At 39.6% G+C, this 17928-nt stretch overlaps 1 protein-coding gene across 8 annotated transcripts in view; it reads right to left on the bottom strand.

The window, feature by feature from the left end:
• The window catches only part of LOC120724831 (tumor necrosis factor alpha-induced protein 2-like), a 92721-nt gene that overhangs the window by 53917 nt on the left and 20876 nt on the right, over window positions 1–17928 (bottom strand). For all 8 annotated transcript variants that reach the window (XR_005694007.1, XR_005694008.1, XR_005694009.1 and 5 more), the window contains exons 5-8: window positions 9626–9740; window positions 9298–9420; window positions 9121–9215; window positions 8374–8466 (exon numbers count right to left, since the gene is read on the bottom strand). Coding sequence is in view for 5 of the 8 variants with exons in the window: in XM_040017282.1 (XP_039873216.1) it covers window positions 8374–8466; window positions 9121–9215; window positions 9298–9420; window positions 9626–9740 (426 nt within the window). In the remaining 3 variants the exon portion in view is untranslated. The remainder of the gene's footprint in view (window positions 1–8373; window positions 8467–9120; window positions 9216–9297; window positions 9421–9625; window positions 9741–17928) is intronic.

Here is a 17928-nt window from a genome sequence, read left to right as displayed (position 1 = left end):
AAAACTTTGCAGAATTGTAATAAATTATCAATATGAATTACCGGTCTGTGATAGTGTATAAATTTGTAGTGAAAAAAAAAATAAGTTGAACAAGGTGGGATTGAACCCACGACCTTCGGTCTGAAGATCCGTTTCATTACCAATCACGCCACCTCTAAGGGGGCGGGTGCCTTGAAAAAAAGGGTGATGAGGAGTCAGAATTAGATCGCGGTGAGAGGCGAAAAACGCCGTTTTTTGGAGTTACAAAACGTCGTGTAACTCAAAATGGCATACAGTAGGAGGATGTGGAGAGGTGATATGGTGTGGTTTCTATGATTAAGAACAGGGTATGCATTACAACATGCATACAGATTAAAGATTAAGAAAACTGGCAACAAATTCCTCCACTACAAATCAGTCTGATACCACTTCTTACAGGGTTCACGTTTACTAAGGCACTACCCAAAAGGCGCCACAAGAGGGCACTCCAACACAAGAGATGACCTATTTACACTGTAAACAGCCCCTACTTAGCCACTACATAATACAAATTCACAAAAATACTATGATTTGGCAGAAATACTATGACTTAGTAGTAATACTATAACATAACAGATTTCCTAAAAAAACGATGAAATTGCAGTAATTCTATGACTTGGCAGAGATACTACGTTTTAGCACAAATACTATAACAACGCAGAAATACTATGACTTAGTAGTAATACTATAACATAACAGTTCAATGTTCTTGCACAAATACCACAATATGGCAGAAATACTATGTTTTAGCACAAATACTGTGATTTGGTATAAATACTACGATTTGGCACACATACTATATTCCGCAGATACACTATAACATAACAGATATTCTACGACTTAGTAGTAATACTATAACATAAGAGATATACTATGGTTTTGCAGACATACTATGTTTTTGCACAAATACCATGATTTGGCACAAATGCTATGATTTAGCAGAAATACTATGATTGGGTACAAATACTATGATTTGGCAATAATACTGCGTTTTAACAACAACTACTGAGATTTGCTTGAAATACTATGATTTAGAAGAAATACTATGACTCCATACAAATACGATGCTTTGGCACAAATACTATGATTTGGCAGAAGTACTATCATTTAGTACAAATACTATGATTGGGCAGAAGTACTATGTTTCAGTACAAATACTATGATTTGGCAGGAATACTCTGGTTTAGCAGAAATACTCTGATTTAGCAGAAGTACTATCTTTTGGTAGAAATTCCTGCTAAAAGGTACTATTTCTGCGTTTTAGCAGAAATACTGTAATTTGGCATAAATACTATAATTTGGGATAAATACTATGATTTGGCACATATAATATATTCAGCACATATATTATAAAATAACAGAAATATTATGATTTGGCCCCAAAACCATGATTTTGCACAAATACCATGATTTTTGCAAAAATACTATGATTTAGCAGAAATACTATGATTTGGCAAAAGTACTAAGATGTAGTAGAAGTACTTTGCTTTAGCAGAAATACTATGATTGAGGAGTAATACTTAAACATAGGAGAAATATTGATACACAGACACACATACACAGACAGTAAAGGGAACAGGAGCTGTGGAGAGTCTGGGCTTGGTATATGTAGGTCAGTTGAATTAGCTGCACCTGCTGTAGTCAGCCCTTACACACACAGACACAGAGAGAGGTGTGAGTTTTCTTCAGTGTATTTCTGACATTCAGGATTCCCCTCGAACAAATGGCCATAATTTCCTAACCGTAGAGGCTAGAACGTTCATTCAGACATTGTTTTGTTCAGAAGAGATGGGGGAATCTTCAGGTCTTCATAATTCAGAGATAAAATATAAATTATTAAAGATATATGACTTGTAATACACTGTAACTGAGTAGAGCGAAGCAAAAACTGCCTTGACTTGCTCTCAAACAACCTTTGGTAACTCTAAATCTATATGGAGCATCAAAATCATTCTTTCACCGTAAGAGACAGCAGGCTTTGGTGAACAGTCATGGAAATTTTCAGGTCTCTGTGGAAATCCATCAAAAAGATATGATGAGAGAAAAAAGTGCCTCATTTCCAGAATTTGAAATCTGATGAAATCTGAGCGAGGGACAAATTTCCTACCCTCAAACAAGTCCAACTCATCTCAGAACGGTAATAGGTGAGAAAATAATTCTTGAATTGTGAGCATCAGGAGTGTCTGAAGATATACGGGGACAAGCCTTATGTCTTAACTTTCCTTCGTTAAGGAGATATGACAATTCGAATATGCCTCTCATTACAGAAATCAAGCGGTGATTTTGAACAAGCTCTCCATTGACTTTCTATGGAGAGTTTTGCGACTTTGTGTTGGTCTGAGGAGATTTGCCAAAATTCTATAAATCCCACAACAATGATAGTGACATTTTCTGAAAGCCAGCAAAAATACCTACGTTTTGATGTATAATTTGTGGAAGTTGAGTGAAAATTGAGCGAGTAGTAAACAGTCGTTCGGACATGAAGAGAAGACTGCAAAACCTTCAGTGGCACACTGGAAGCCAAGTGCATAGCAACCATAACAACGCATGTATTTTGTGAAAAATCAAAATTTTGCAACTGAAAACTTTAAGAGGCATAAAAGTAAAACGGTAAAAGATTTGAAAAAGCTGATTTATACCTGAATAGCCCAATAATTTGAGAACATTTTAAAGTTTGAATGGTTGTTCTACGTGAAAATATGAAGAAGTAGTTAAGTTTCAAAAACAAGAAAATTTTTGCAGAATTGCAGAAGTTTCCCATTCATTTCAATGGGACAAATTAAGCTTAATATTTTAAAAAGTATAATAGTGAAAAATACCAAAAGACATAGCCATCATGAGCAGAAATAGCAGAATAGTTTAAAATTTGAACGGTGAAAATCGGCTGAAAATTGTGGAAGTAGTTAAGTGCCAAAAAGTGTACGGAAGTCCCAAGAGGAACTCAATAGTGTGGATGCTTAAAGCATCCACACAATAAAGAGAAACAGGAACTCAATAGTGTGGATGCTTAAGCATCCACACAATAATAAATCCGACGAATAGTAATAAGTGTGCCTCTTGGCATAGGCACACTTAGTAAATCCGACGAATAGTAATAAGTGTGCCTCTTGGCAGGCACGTGCAGAGGGGGGGGCTAGAGGGGCTTGAGCACCCGCCCCTTTCCTGATGGGTGCCCAAAGTGCCCTTTTGATAAGGCAACTTTTTAAAAAACATTTTTTTTTTTTTTTATGTGTGTGTGCGTGCGGAGTCCTGTCTGTGCCCCTCAACAATAATATTTAACTATTAATCACAGTTTTGCTAAATAAAAGGATCTGGCTTACATCAGTCACATGATCACATTTAACCAATAGTCGCCCTTGACGGCAGAACGCGCTAGTTACGAGACGGGAACGAGCTCACAAAGAGCACGCGCATTTTTAGCGGTCCAGAGCTGTAGGAGAAACACAAGTTAACTCAGAGACACAGACTGATGCGACAAAACCAGTAAGTAGGTGTACAGCGTACACTGTAGTCTATAGCACCCAGGAGTATTAGCTTATTACGTACACGTTGGTAAGCTGTCTTGTTGCAACTGACGAACTGAAACAAACGAGCGTGCTGTGTGTGCAACAGCGCGACAAACATTACCTGTCCTTTTATTAACTGCACAAGTAGTGCTGGTCATAGCTGCTGGCTACCTGTGTAAGGCTGTCATGGGTCTGTAGCTCTGTCACCGTTTTAGGGAACATATTTAGTTTTAAAGTATTTAGAACATATTTAGTTTTAAAGTAAGTTTCCGGGCTTTTCCTGCCTTTCTGGAGGGATTATATTTCACTAAAAACGATCTAATATGCATGTCCACATAATTATGCATTATTATAATTATAATATATTAAAAAACACACGCTGTATTTTAAAGAACATACATTAAGAAGCAGATTATATTAGATTTATATTTTAAATAAGACAAAATTTGGATTTTACAGCAGTAAAATGATTGTATCTCTACAGTTTAAAAATGTAATAAGCTTTGCCCCTGCACTGAGTGGATAGTGAAACAAATGGAATCATCATAAATACATTATTTCATATTTATTACTTCCCCCTCCTCATTGCTTTATTATTGTAGCTCTAGTAATGAATAATAATGTAAGGATTCTGGATCAGCACCATGATGCCCATAGTATATACAGTATTCTGAAGAAGGTCTAAAATGTCACTGTGTGCGCGTGCATGTGTTTGTTTTATGTATATCGATTTTTTTTAAATTATTACTCATGATATAACATTGTCCAAACATGGCTGGTAAGGACATGAGGAGGAAACGGCAGGAGCTGTGTGAGGCTACTAAAGGCAGTGCTATAACATTTTTCTGTCATCATTTTATTATAGATTAAGTGCAAGAGTTGTTAGGTGTGGATAATTAGATTATAGTTTATTGCAATAACAAGTTGTGCCTTGTTCTCAGATAGACAGCAAGTGGAGAGTGATATATGAAATGATGGGATGGAAGGAAGAAGAGAAGCAAAGAGTGATTCACAGGCAGAGCCTAATTTATTTCTCACAGTTTTTTGTTGCCTTATGGTTCCAAGCGCTGTCACCAATCTTTGCATTTTGTTATTATCTCATGACACTTGTTTAATCAGCTACCATCTCTCCTATGGACTTGTTAATGTCTACAGTCTCAGATCAACACAGCCCTGCCCTTCTCATATTAGATTCTTGATGAATGTGTGTTGTTGTTATTCAACCTGGTTCAATGTGCCCCTTTTTAACTTTGAGCACCCGCCCCTTTAAACCTCTCTGCACGGCCCTGCCTCTTGGCATAGGCACACTTAATAAATCCGATGAATAGTAATAAGTGTGCCTCTTGGCATAGGCACACTTAATAATAATAAGAATAATAAATCTGTCGAATAGTAATAAGTGTGCCATTACATAGGCACACTTAATAAATCTGTCGAATAGTAATAAGTGTGCCATTACATAGGCACACTTAATAATAATAATAATAACAATAACAATAATAACAGTCAAAATTGCTCACGGACCCCCGAGTCCTCCAGAGCCGGGTCCGTGACAGAATTGCTGAGAGTTTTAGAGAAATGACGTGACTAACCTTTTCCTGTCATTTTTATAAGGGATGGTGAAGTATTTTCAGTATTTTCAGTATTAGTGTTTGACACATGAGATGTGCCAAGAAGGGGTGATTCGGGGTTTAATTTGAAATAAGGGGCTTTATGATCATGTTATGATTTTCTGGGTGCTTGATAATTTAGCTATGATAAAATTTATTCATAAGTAATTGCTTCTATGCTTAAGCTTAATTGATTAAAATGTTTGTTTTCTCTTTGATTGTTTAGTAGAATAAGCAGTTATAATGATTTTCCTCTGATCTATTGTGAAAGGTGACACAAGGGTCAATGTAAAAACAAAAAGCTTTTAGACATAGGTAACATGAAGGTTCATTTGTAGGTGAGAGTTAAGATACATTTGCTTGGAAACTTGTGCACTTGCAACAGTTTTTTAATGTACGCTTACGGACACAGACATGATGTAGATTAGTTTCTGGGGTAGAGGTGAAAAACATTTTGCTTTGTTTTTGCTTAGCAAGAAGTAATGCAGAAGGTGTGAAAATAGGCCTGCTCTGAATAGACTGACAGGAAAACATCTGGAGACTGAGACAACCATATAGGGCAAATGTGGTAGAGCTTGTAAATGTACGTGTGACTAAAACAGAAAGTAAGTTGAGTACAGGACGTGCTTGAGATGATCAGATAAGAGAGAAGAGAGCGAGCAACAGGAAGCACCTGGAGGGACGTGAAAGCGGCGCTTTAAGTGTGTTAAAGGTGTTAAAATGTTGTTTACTGAAATGAGTAACATTGAATAGATGAATAGATAAATGATTTTTTTTTAATACACACATTGCAATTGTGCTGATATGAGTTGTCACTCGGTCAACTGAAGGTCAAAAACGTCATTCAGAGTGACTGACTGAACTGATATATTGAAGGGATGACCTTGAGTGCCGATGGATAAATGCTAACACGCTTATACACATAATTAGGTTAATCCTTTTGATTAGAGAGTCCCAAACATGATAGGTTGAACCAAGATTGAATAATTAAGAGAACAATTGATGAACATAATAAGTTAGGCTGGTGTAGTAGGGAAAGGTGTTTGTTTCCTTTGCAGGAGATTTCGGGACCACAGCGACCACAGGGGTGGGGAGACTGAAGAGAGGCGAGAATCCAGGAACCAACCAGAGAAAGGGGGACCACAAAAGAGGCACAGAGCACGACAGTTCAAGAAAATTTGTTAAAAGCTTGTTAAGGTTAAATGTGAGCATAAAAGTAATAAAGACTTTAGGAATAGTTTGCTGGATTGATATGTTTGTTTTGTTGTATGTGTGTTGTTGCTGCCTGTGTTTGAGTAATTTCTGTAACTGTGAGACATCTGCTGCTGCCTATCTTGGCCAGGTCTCCCTTGAAAAAAAGGTTTTTAATCTCAATGGGATCTTCCTGGTTAAATAAAGGTTAATAAAATAAAATAAAAATGTTATATAAATTGCCCAAGAAATAGTGTTAAGACCGGATATATGTTACCCCTAGAGGGGGTGAAAACTAGGAGTAAATTTTAAATTTTAACTCTATAGAGGCTGTTTTCAAAGAATAATATGGGACCTTTAGGGGATAAAGTTAATTATATATGATTGGGTTTTATAGTGAGCATTGAGGGAAGTCAGAAGTGGGGTCAAATTGTGACTCTGAGGTCAAAAGGGGATGGTAAGAAGAGAAGCAATGATAGTTCATAGCCCAGCGTAAACTCGAGGTGCTGTATAAGGGCTTGATTTATTTGTTTGATTTATTTGTTGTGGATAAAAGTAATTATGCCATTGTAATAAGGGAACATTGAAAGTGTACAAGTCGTTGAGGGGTCGGAGGACCTAAAGGGTTGGGCAATTGAAAGGTTTCATTTTTGATATGATTTCCTTTGTTATATTTTAGCTATTATTCTCACATGAAAGTAAACTTAATGGGATAAATTAGGGTTTATGTCGTCTTTTTTTAAAAAAAGATGAAAAGGGGAAACTGTTGAGGTTAAATTTATCATATCAAATGTTTATATGCTGATTATATTGCTTCATATGAGAAAGGCCTAACTCTGAGTACACTCTGTGCCAAAAAGTGCTGTCAGGAAACTGCATGCTTTTGCAAAGCATGCTTTTGCAGCTAGAATGAAGTGAAAGTGAAACCAACTAGGCTGTTTAATCAAAACTTAAAGTGTGGTGTGACGTGAGAGCAAGTATATAAATAACTAGGCTTCCGTTTGTGCTTCAGACCTGGGGCTGTGTGCTGTGTGCTCAGGTCTCCATATTCCGGAATATGTAAATAAAGATAATTTTTTAAAGTAAAAGATCACTTTTGAGCCGTGTTTTCTTGGCCCTAAGAATCAAAAGAACTGTAATTAACACAAGGCAAAGTAAATAGTTTTTAAAGGTAAAATGTGGAGGGAAAATCAAAAGTAGTTAAAAATGGCCAATTATACCCTGGACCCCAGAGTGTTAAACGTTTTTTTTAAAGTAACGCAATAGTTACTTTTCATGTAATTAATTACTTTTAGAATATTGTAACTCAGTTACTAACTCAGTTACTTTTTTGAAGAAGTAACTAGTAACTATAATTAATTACTTTTTCAAAGTAACTTGCACAACACTGTCAGTAACTCAGGCGGACCGCCTTAAATTCTCTCGTTCACATTAACATGGGTAACTGTGGTAACAATAAACAACTTTTTCAGTACAAACACCATTTACAGAGTAAGGAAGACACAATGCATCTCTGTTTTCCTCCAGAACGTGTCTGAGGAAGCAGCAGAAGGTGGGCTCCACTTACTGCACCCTGAAACCCTAGAGCAGCCACCAACGTTCCGCCCTTACTGCTTTCTAACATAAAATGACTCCCTTTTACATGGGTTTCTATTCTTTTAAAGTAACTGAAAATGAGTACATATAGTAATGAAAAATATCCCATAACACAAGTGTTTTACACAAAATAATATTAATGAGGCCATTCCCTCACCGGGGTGCCACATTTGCATGGGATTAATGAAGACTCTGTCAATTTTAGAAACTCCCCCCATGCTGTCAGAGAGCTGATGTGGATGCTTTTAAAGCATTCATGTCGCTTGATGTAGGTATGTTTTAGCCATCCTGAGATAAATTGAAGCCTGTTGGCTAAGAAGTAGTGCTGAAAGTTAGGTAGATCTAATCCTACTCTATCCTTGGTCCTTAGACAGGTCATGTGATCTAGTCAACTCTGTTTGGAAGACTTTCAAAGACTCTCAGGTGTCTGAGAACTGAACAGGTGACCTCACCTGAGCTGCTGCTCGCAGACCAGCTGAGCTTTGATCACCGAGCGGACATTACCATGGTTTCCCTTCACAAACTCCTCCACACACTTCACATAGCTGAAACACACACACACACACACACACACACACACACACACACACACACACACACACACACACACACATTTGTTACACATCTGGGTGTCAATCAGACGTTATTTACATGTCTGCATTTTTTTCAGGTCAAAAACAGACTTCAAATATTGACTGAAGATCAATTTTAATATGGAAAATGTGAACAAGCAGTGAAGGCTTTATGAAGAATTTTATTTAAATAAGTTTGTGGAACAATTTATTGCTGAGCTCTACCATTTTTATTTAAAGTGGAAAACGTTACAATATAGTTATATTAGTGCTGTCAGTGTTAATCTCGTTAAAATGACAAAAACGCCATAACCACATTATCGTTGCGTTGCGTCTCCATTAGCAAGTTAACACGGATCGCCCCGTGCAAGGGGCTGCACGGTGCTAATGCGTTAACAAGGTAACAACGTTAACACGTTGACGCCATGCAGCCCTCGCACGGGGCAATCTGCGTTAACTCGCTAACGGAGATTTGTCATGTTAATGCCGTTATGGCGTTAACTTCATGTTAACGAGATTAATGCTGACAGCATTAAGTTATATATTTGTAGTAAATATTCAGTGAGCATAGGAGGAATGATGCCGTAACATAAAAAGTAAGTTCAAGATTAGCAAACCAGACTGTACCTGTACATGAAGTTCTCAAGCTGAACTGTGAGCCTCTGAGCTTTTCTCTTGTCTTTGATGGCACAGCTGAACTCAGACAGGGAACCAGTCATCACCTGAAAACACAAACATCACAACACTAATCAACTTAACACAGACCGAGCCTCACCTGCACAATGGGTCTCACCTGAGCCTCACCTGTATGACGTCTACAGCCAGACAACTGAAGTAATAACCATCGATGATTTCGGGTGTCCTTCCACTCAGCCAGTTCTCTTGTTCCTTCTTCAGGGCAGTGTTCAGCCACAGCTTCACCTTTTCCTAAAGAAAACGTTTCACTTCACATTTGTTCTACAAATTATAATCAGACACTGTTGAGTTATCATAGAGCCGGGGTTCTCTATGTAATCACCCCAGCAGAAAGCCGACCATCAGGCCAAAGCGAGAAGCCACCCTCAACAGTTTTAACATGGGGGGACAGAACTGAGTTGACCCGACAGCAGCATCAGTTCCTGCTGCTCTTTACCTCTTTGTGGGTCAGGTACTGCTCCTCCAGCAGCTTCAGCTCATCTTGCGGCAGCAGAGAACCCAGACAGGGCACCTTTATCTGTCCATCCAGCTCCGTATGTTCCAGGATTTCACTGCAATGAAACAACAGACATTCAAGATTACACCACTCGTCAACTCTGGCATTGCAAAAGTACACAAATACTAATGTGAATAACAGAAGAATGAACAAAAGAAAAAGACTAACAACAGGAGCCTATGGAGAGTCTACAAAGTTCCTCTACACTCGTTATTCATAGACCTGGTGTCTATAAATAACGAGTGTACACACACTAACAAAATTGACCAGTTGGCTCCACACCAACTCTGCACTACAGGAAAGCCCTGTCCCAGTCCTTAGACAGGTTCCAGAAACCAGCCACCCAACAGAGGCGGCTGTGGCAGAGGCTACAAACATAATGACCATATCTGAGTGTTTATGTGATGTATGCTTTGGAGACAGTAGCACTGACAAAAAGACAGGAGACAGAGGTGAAGATTTTCAGAGAGCAGTATAGACAGGATCACAAATGAGCTGCATTGAGCATGTGGAGAGGAGGGAGCATGGAGGCTGAAGATACAGTTACCAGGCAGAAGGAGAAGAGCAAGACTTCAGAGGAGGATGTACTGAAGGAGGACATGCAGAGGGATGGTGTGACAGAGGAGTATTCTTGGATAGGAGGCAAATGATCTGTTGTGGCACCCCCTGCTGTACTTCAAACTACGTGCTTACTTTTTGTTACTAGAGTATTTAAAAGTAGAATAGGAGGCAGAGCCTTCAGTTTTCAGGCCCTCTTCTGTGGAACCAGCTTCCAGTTTGGATTTAGGAGACAGGCACTATCTCTACTTTTAAGACTATAGTCTTAAAACTAGGAAAAGGAAAGGAAAGGAAAGTTTGAAAGTTTGCTTCAAACTTTCCTTTTTGATAAAGCATGTAGTTACGGCTGGATCAGGTAACCCAGTGTTTCCCAACCACTGTTCCGTGTCACATAGGTGTGCCATGAGAGATTGTCAGGTGTGCCGTGGGAAATTATTTAATTTTAATTAATTGGTCCAAAAAATTCTAATCCAGAAGAGCCTAGTACGAGCGCTAGTCAAAAGAAAGCAAAAACGGTGAGCTCGAGGCAATACAGCGAAAGTTATCTTTCATTCGGATTTGCTTTCACTGGAGATCCGACTGTACCGACTCCGTTATGTTTGGTGTGTGGAGAAAAGCTCTCAAACAGTGCCATGGTCCCAAGCAAGCTCAAACGCCATTTCCACACAAAACATCCCTCACTTCAAAACAAGAACAGAGACTATTTTGTTTGCCTGCTTGAACATGCTGAGAAACAACTTTACTGAGAAAAAACACAAAGGTGTCTGAAAGAGCTCTCAAAGCTAGCCACTTAGTGGCTGAACTTATAGCCAAATCCAAAAAACCAACACCGTAGTAGAGACATTAATACACTACCTGCCTGCAAAGCCATTGTGAATGAGATGCTCGGACCTGATGCAGTTAAAGAAATAGCCCCCGAAAAAGTCCCGCTCTCAGATAACACAATTGCCAGACGTATTGATGACATGTCTGCAGACATCAAAAGTGTGGTTTTGGAGAAGATACGCTTCAGTGGGAGGTTTGCATTGCAACTTGATGAGTCTACGGACATTAGTGGACATTCCCAACTCTTGGCCAATGTGCATTTGTGGATGGAGAGTCCATCAGAGAAAACTGATGTGAACGCCAGGACCGCCACCTACAACGCGGGTCTCGCCACTGGCGATATGAGCGCCTTACAAAGCGGCCTCATGCGGCGTGCGGCGCGCGGTATCCTATCTGGGATACCAGCTAACCTTTGTCGGACCCTGGCCCCAACCTCACAGCGAAAGCGTTTCAGACGCCGGGGCAAACGCAGCGGTCTGCTCGTGAAACTTAAGCCATACTTGGTGCGCTCTTCCCCAGTTCCTTGGAACGAACGTGGATCTGTGCCTCGCCATGTCTTTTCTCCATGCTCTCTGGAGCCCATCGATACCTGGCTAGTGCCCGTTGTTGGCTCGGATCAGATGTCCCAGCCGCGAAAGATTTTCCCTCATCTTCGTCGGCGCGGTGCAAACCTACAGAACCTGCGGCCGCTGTTTCGGGTCTCGCAGTCAGCCAAGAACACGCTGACCTCCACCAGATTTGGATTGGTGAACACTAGATCGCTGAGTAATAAAACATTTATTTTAAAGAATTTATTTATGACCCAAGGACTGGATTTCCTCTGTATAACTGAGACATGGTTGAGGGCCGGTGAGTCCAGCGTTTTCATAGATCTCTTACCAGATGACTGCTGCTTTTTAAACTCTCCTCAAATATCAGGCAGAGCAGGAGGACTGGCGGTTGTTTTTAAGAAGCAGTATAAATGTAAACCACTGTCCCTATCAACATCACCTAGTAGCTTTGAACTGAGTGTGTTTGAGCTAGGTCGCTGTCACACAGTGCTCTGTGCTGTGGGTTACAGACCCCCAAAATACAATAAGGACTTCTTAAATGACTTTTCTGATCTGTTGGCTGAAATTATGCCAAAATATGATCATGTCCTTATTACTGGGGACTTCAATATTCACGTGTGCTGCCCTGGCAAGCCAATGGCAAAGGACTTTTTAAATCTTATTGACTCTTTTGATCTTGTGCAACCTTTGTCTGTGCCTACCCAAAAATATGGGCACACGTTGGATCTTGTTTTAACTCACAATCTACTTGTCTCTAACTTAGAGGTTTGTGACATTGTATGGTCGGATCATAAGCCTGTCTTGTTTGAGGTTTCCCTTCCTTGTACCAAAGTTAATCCTCCTTCTGTTGTTGCTAGGTGCTGTCGTATTTTTAACCCTTCCTCTGCTGGTCAGTTCTCTATTGTTTTTAATCAGAACTGCAGCCTTCCTGACTCCATATGTTATGATACAGAAGAGCTGAGTACATGATTTTACTCAGTCTGCCAAACTGTTTTAGATTCGGTGGCCCCCTTTAAGCTTAGGCAAGTTAAAGCCAAATCTGAACCCTGGCTGAATGAAGACACTCTGTGCTGCAGTTACATACAGGCTTCCAGGCCCTTTTGATAGTCAGAGGTTGTTTGGTTTCCCCGATGTATACATCATGGCAATCCTCCTGCTACTTAACAGCATACACTATATAGCTTTGTTTCTGTTTTGACCAATTTTTGGCGCAGCCTGTTTTGCGGTTTGAAAGCCAAAGAGACGCGGTGCTAAGAGTCTCAACTATTCCGATACTCCTGATACAAACTCCTGGCTGCTCTGCCTGTCAGGATGGTGTTCGCTCTGTGTTGTAGCGTCCCGATGAACCCAGTTTGTGCTCCAGTGAATGATGAGAGTAAGACCTTAAATTCTGAACAGTGTGTGTAGGTTTACGGTTCACATCAATGCCCCCCATTACTAATGGAAATTTCACAGTTTAAGAAGGCTAACCTGCCACTTTGCATCTCCCTGGTGAATGTGAATGTGTTGGGCCACCAAGTACCAGGAGGATTGCCATGATTTATACATCGGGGAAACCAAACAACCTAAAGAGGTAAAGCAGATGGCGCAACACAGAAGAGCTCATCAGGCCAGGACTCAGCAGTCTATTCACACCTACAGGCCATTGGACACTCTTTCAATAATGAGGATGTACACATCCTGGACAAGGAGGGAGCGGGAAGTCAGGGAGGCCATTTATGTGAAAAGGGAAAGACCATCTCTGAATCAAGGAGGCGGCCTAAGGGTACATTTTTCACCATCTTACAATGCTGTGAGTTCAGCCATTCCCCAACTCTCTGTTAATGGTACTCATGGCCATTTATCAGTGGTTGCTGATCAAGGGTCTTGACAATTTGCATATTAATGATCAAGAAATTGACTTAACAGCCAGTTGTGCTAGTTTCAGTCATTATACAAATATACTGTTTACAAGGTCATTTCTCCGACTGAAAACATCCAGATGAACAGAATCCACCTTTTGGGATTTTCTTACCTGGATGATTGAGCATGCATCAGGACGTGATGCACTGAGTGTTTCATCTCCACTCTCTATGTGAAAATTGACCTCTCTGCATTTAATCATTAGGTATTATTAATCTCTAGCTCTCTCCCACAACATGTCTTTTGTCCCATCTTCCTCCCATAACCCCCCACCGCTCACAGCAGATGGCTGTGTACCTGAGCTTGGTTCTGCTGGAGGTTTCTTCCTGTCAAACAGGGAGTTTTTCCTTCCCACTGTCAAAAAGCGCTTGCTCAAGCAGGGTCATATAATTGTTGGGTTTTTCTCTGTTTTCTTTTTATTATTTATTATTTATTATTGAGTTTTTAACTTTAGGAAACTGTTGTGATTTGGTGATATAAATATAAAATTGAACTAAATTAAATGAAACAATGTATTTGGTTCTGTTAGCGTGACCACCCTACAAGAGATGGATGACCCAAAAGGTGTTCTGGATTCAGGAATTTCTGGAAGGATTCTTTATAGATGTGAGATAAAACTGAGTGTTTGGTCAGTTAAGAGCTTCTGGCTTTTTATTGATGAGCTAAAATTAACCTAACTGCTAAAGTCTCTTATTGTTTCTTCAGCCTGTAACATGAGCTGATCCTTTCTGTGTAAAGCACTTTGTGCTCTGTGGAGGAGGAAAAAAAGACCATAAAAAGTCCTAAAACACAAATCTGACCTCAGGCTCAGATACTCTGACTACTCCATTGAACGGGACCAGAACTTGTGCACCTTGTTTAAAGGCGTGACTGTCTCTTAATGGCAGCTGCTGTGTGTTGTGATGACCTCACAAAGTTCAGCACCTGTGTGGGTTCCAAGGTGCCTCAGAACACGGACCAGGTTCTTACTGTGTGACATATTGCTGGGATCATTCTGATTACAAGTACACCAGAGTTATACTTTACGGAGAGAATACTTTTGTCAGGGTCTTACTGTAAAGACGCCATTTTTAAAAAGGTCCTTCAAATGGTTCTTTAAAAAAAACATTTTAAAGAACCTTTTTTGAGTGGTTCTTTAGAGAACCATTTTAAATCTTTCAAAATAAAATGTAACATAAATTGAATTTGAGCAGGGTAAAATAAATACGAGCACAACAGCATAGACATATATTAATGGTTTATTGCCATTTCGTAGTTACCAAAAGACAAAAAGACATTTTAACCCTCAGCACAACATCACAGCTAATACATGTCACATATTAGTCATTTAAACAGTAATAATTAAATATTTTTACTATACTATAAACAAATATATATAAATACTATATCTATAGATAACACAACAATTAATACATGTATTGCTTAATTAATAAAACATCAGAAAGATATAAAAACAGATTAGAAATAGCAATAGCTTCATAACAGACCAATAAATCAACACATTTTCATCAGCAGATGCTTGCATGTTCAGTAAAAATATTTCAACAAGTTTTTGATTAAAATGATCAATGAACTTCAGCGTTATGTAAGGCAAGTTTCATGTTGGACTCATGGTCCTTTGTTAGTCCAGTTTAGGACCATGTCTCTGACGTATGTATCATATCAAATATATGTCATATCAAAACAACCCCACACCTGCAGTTGTTTCAGTTTTTCACAGGTGTTTCCTGTCAGTGGTCAACCTCACTCAGGTGGACATCCATATCACCCAACCAAACGACAAGGTCCTCCCTTTGTGCTTCAAATCCCTCCCACTCTGAGACAAGGAGCTGAGAGAGAGAAAACAAGGGTCAATTATAAAGAAGAGAGAAAAGTGAAACCCTCCTCAGAAGGTCGACCTGTGATGGACTCCTGTTTGGCGTTCACGTCATCCCAGCGGCGGCTGCACTCCCTCGCCAATGCCAGCAGCCGAGTCTGCAGGGTGCCCTGGAAGAGCATAGTTAATGTTCGACTCCTCCTGGTCAGGCTCTCCAGCTGGATGAGCCAAGGTCTCCCCTTTCGCCGCCGCCTCTAAACACACAAACACAAATTGCATGTAAAGCAGGAGGTGCAGATTTTTTTTGCTATTCTTTTCTAAATCCAGGCTTGATCACGTGGAGGTATTTGGAAAACTTTTTTGGCCAGCGGACGACTGTTGTCTCGCAGAAAGTCAAATCAAATGTATGCGATACACAATCAATTCACAAGAACACATTAAAAAAGAAAGTCCCGTTCTTGCCTGATTTCAACTGAATTGTGCATCAAAACAGGGAGACAGAATTAAAACAAGTGTTTGTAGCAAATGTGAGCACAAAGCTTCACTTTATACAAGCCTGCTATTAAAGTTCTCCTCTATGCAGACAACGTTCCTGTTTTCAAGGCACAACTTGGATCTGCCATACAAATCTTATGGATACACAATAAATGAAACAGTAGTGTGCACGACTCCAGATTCTGATCCCTTGTCTTAATATGGTCCCAAAAGGCTCACAACAACCAACATAGCGATAGCAATAAAGCAAATGTTGAGGCTTCAAAATACAAAGTCCATAAACCAATGGCTGACATGGGTTTTATCATAAGGGTGATAAATATACAACATATGGTCTTAAGACTAAAAGTATAATACAGATTTTAGTCTGAGAGATTTGACGTTCATTTACCTGCAGATGCCCTATAAGTGCCTGCTCTGTGGTTTTCCACAACATTTTGCACAAGTCATCTTTCTTTGTGAGAGGACCATATTAATGAAACCAACCTCAATGACATCACAGAGATCCCTAAAGATGCTCCTGCTGTTTTTCTTCCTCCTCATCCAAAGCTTCCTTCTCCTTGTCCTCGACTTCCATCCAATTGTAATTCAATCTAATTGTGTTTCTCCCTCCTCTTCCTCATTTTGTTGGAGCTGTGAAAGGAATTAGTGTGAATCTGAATTAACTTTTGCAAACGTGAAAAATCAGCTTTTTGGTCAGAGGTGCTCTTGTGATTTAAGCTGGGAAGAGTAGATTTATGTGTTGATGCTGCCTGCTTCATCTCTACGACTGGTTGCTGAGTGATATTTACACCCCGGCTGGATTACAAACTTTAACCACGTGTTGAACTTTGGCCCAGCGTTGATACCCCTTGTATAGTATAGTATAGTACTTGTATAGTATAATGACCTCTTCTTGGCTTAATGTATGATGGTGGATAAATGAAATGTACAAAGAAAATTTAACTATATCACAAAAGATCATCTATCTTTGAAACATCAAATGACTGGAGCATAACTTGTCAACTAGTCTGAAAATAAGTTATACAGTAACAGTCAAAGACACACCTTCTCATGTGTCACATTTCTATTCATTCAAAACACTTACGCATAGCTGTGTTTTATACAGATCTTACAGACTGCAAAGTACAGGCTGATGTGAGTATTTAATGTAAGAGTTTCTAGAGCAGACACAGCGCTCATGTCAAACAGGCTTCATGCGCCCTTTTAGTGACTTTAACAATATTATAAATTTTAATATCGGTCTAGCTGACATTAAGTTATGTACGCAGCACGCAATTTGAGAAGCCAAAGGTTCAAATTAGCTGGGAGCACCTTCACTTAATTATAACAGTGGTTTTGTTAGGAAAACAGTTCTGGATACCGTTAACATCAGCGGCTAACGTATCTAACATAGCTAAACGTTGTTGTTAGCACAGCATTAACAGCAAGCCACAATGACGAGTAACAAAAACAAAACAGTAAAAAGGTTTTAATGAAAATGTTTACCTTTTCCAACAGTCCCAGAATCCAGAGCTTCAAAGACCAGCAGGTACTGAAGACTGTTATCCGCTTTGCTGTCGCCGGCCGTGAGAAAGTGTTTTTTCGCTTACAAAGTTCAAGGCCCGCCGGTCGCGCAATCTGTCTGCGCATGCGCATCCCAACAATTGACGCCCCCCCTCTCTTTCGGAAGGTTGCCACAGTACGACGTGTTCTAACGTGACTCTCTCTCTCTCTGTCATTTATTTGGCTCGAAACACATATTAACAAATTGCTCAATGTGAGTGAAGTTGCCCCCCCCCCACCTTCTTCAAATCCAACAAAAGTGGTATCAAACGTTTGTGCTATGTTTGTGCTGGTTTGTGCTGCAAAAATTTTCGTTTGTGCTACTATCATTTTAAAGATATTAATAAAAATTTCTAGAGGTCATCAGAGGTCAACCAACCCCCCAACATTAATTAAATCAAGAAAAATGGGTGTCAATCAACTGTGCTACGTTTGTGCTGGTTTGTGCTGCTAAAATTTTCGTTTGTGCTGCTTCTGTTTTAAAGATATTAATGAAAATGTAAAGGTCAAGGCAAGGCAAGGCAAGGCAAGACAAGTTTATTTGTATAGCA

This window comes from Simochromis diagramma, unplaced genomic scaffold (assembly GCF_900408965.1).
Source record: "Simochromis diagramma unplaced genomic scaffold, fSimDia1.1 OVJJ01000802.1, whole genome shotgun sequence".
NCBI lineage: Eukaryota > Metazoa > Chordata > Actinopteri > Cichliformes > Cichlidae > Simochromis > Simochromis diagramma.
The sequence above is the reverse complement of the archived record's forward strand: the minus strand, read 5'-3'. Positions and strand labels throughout refer to the sequence as shown.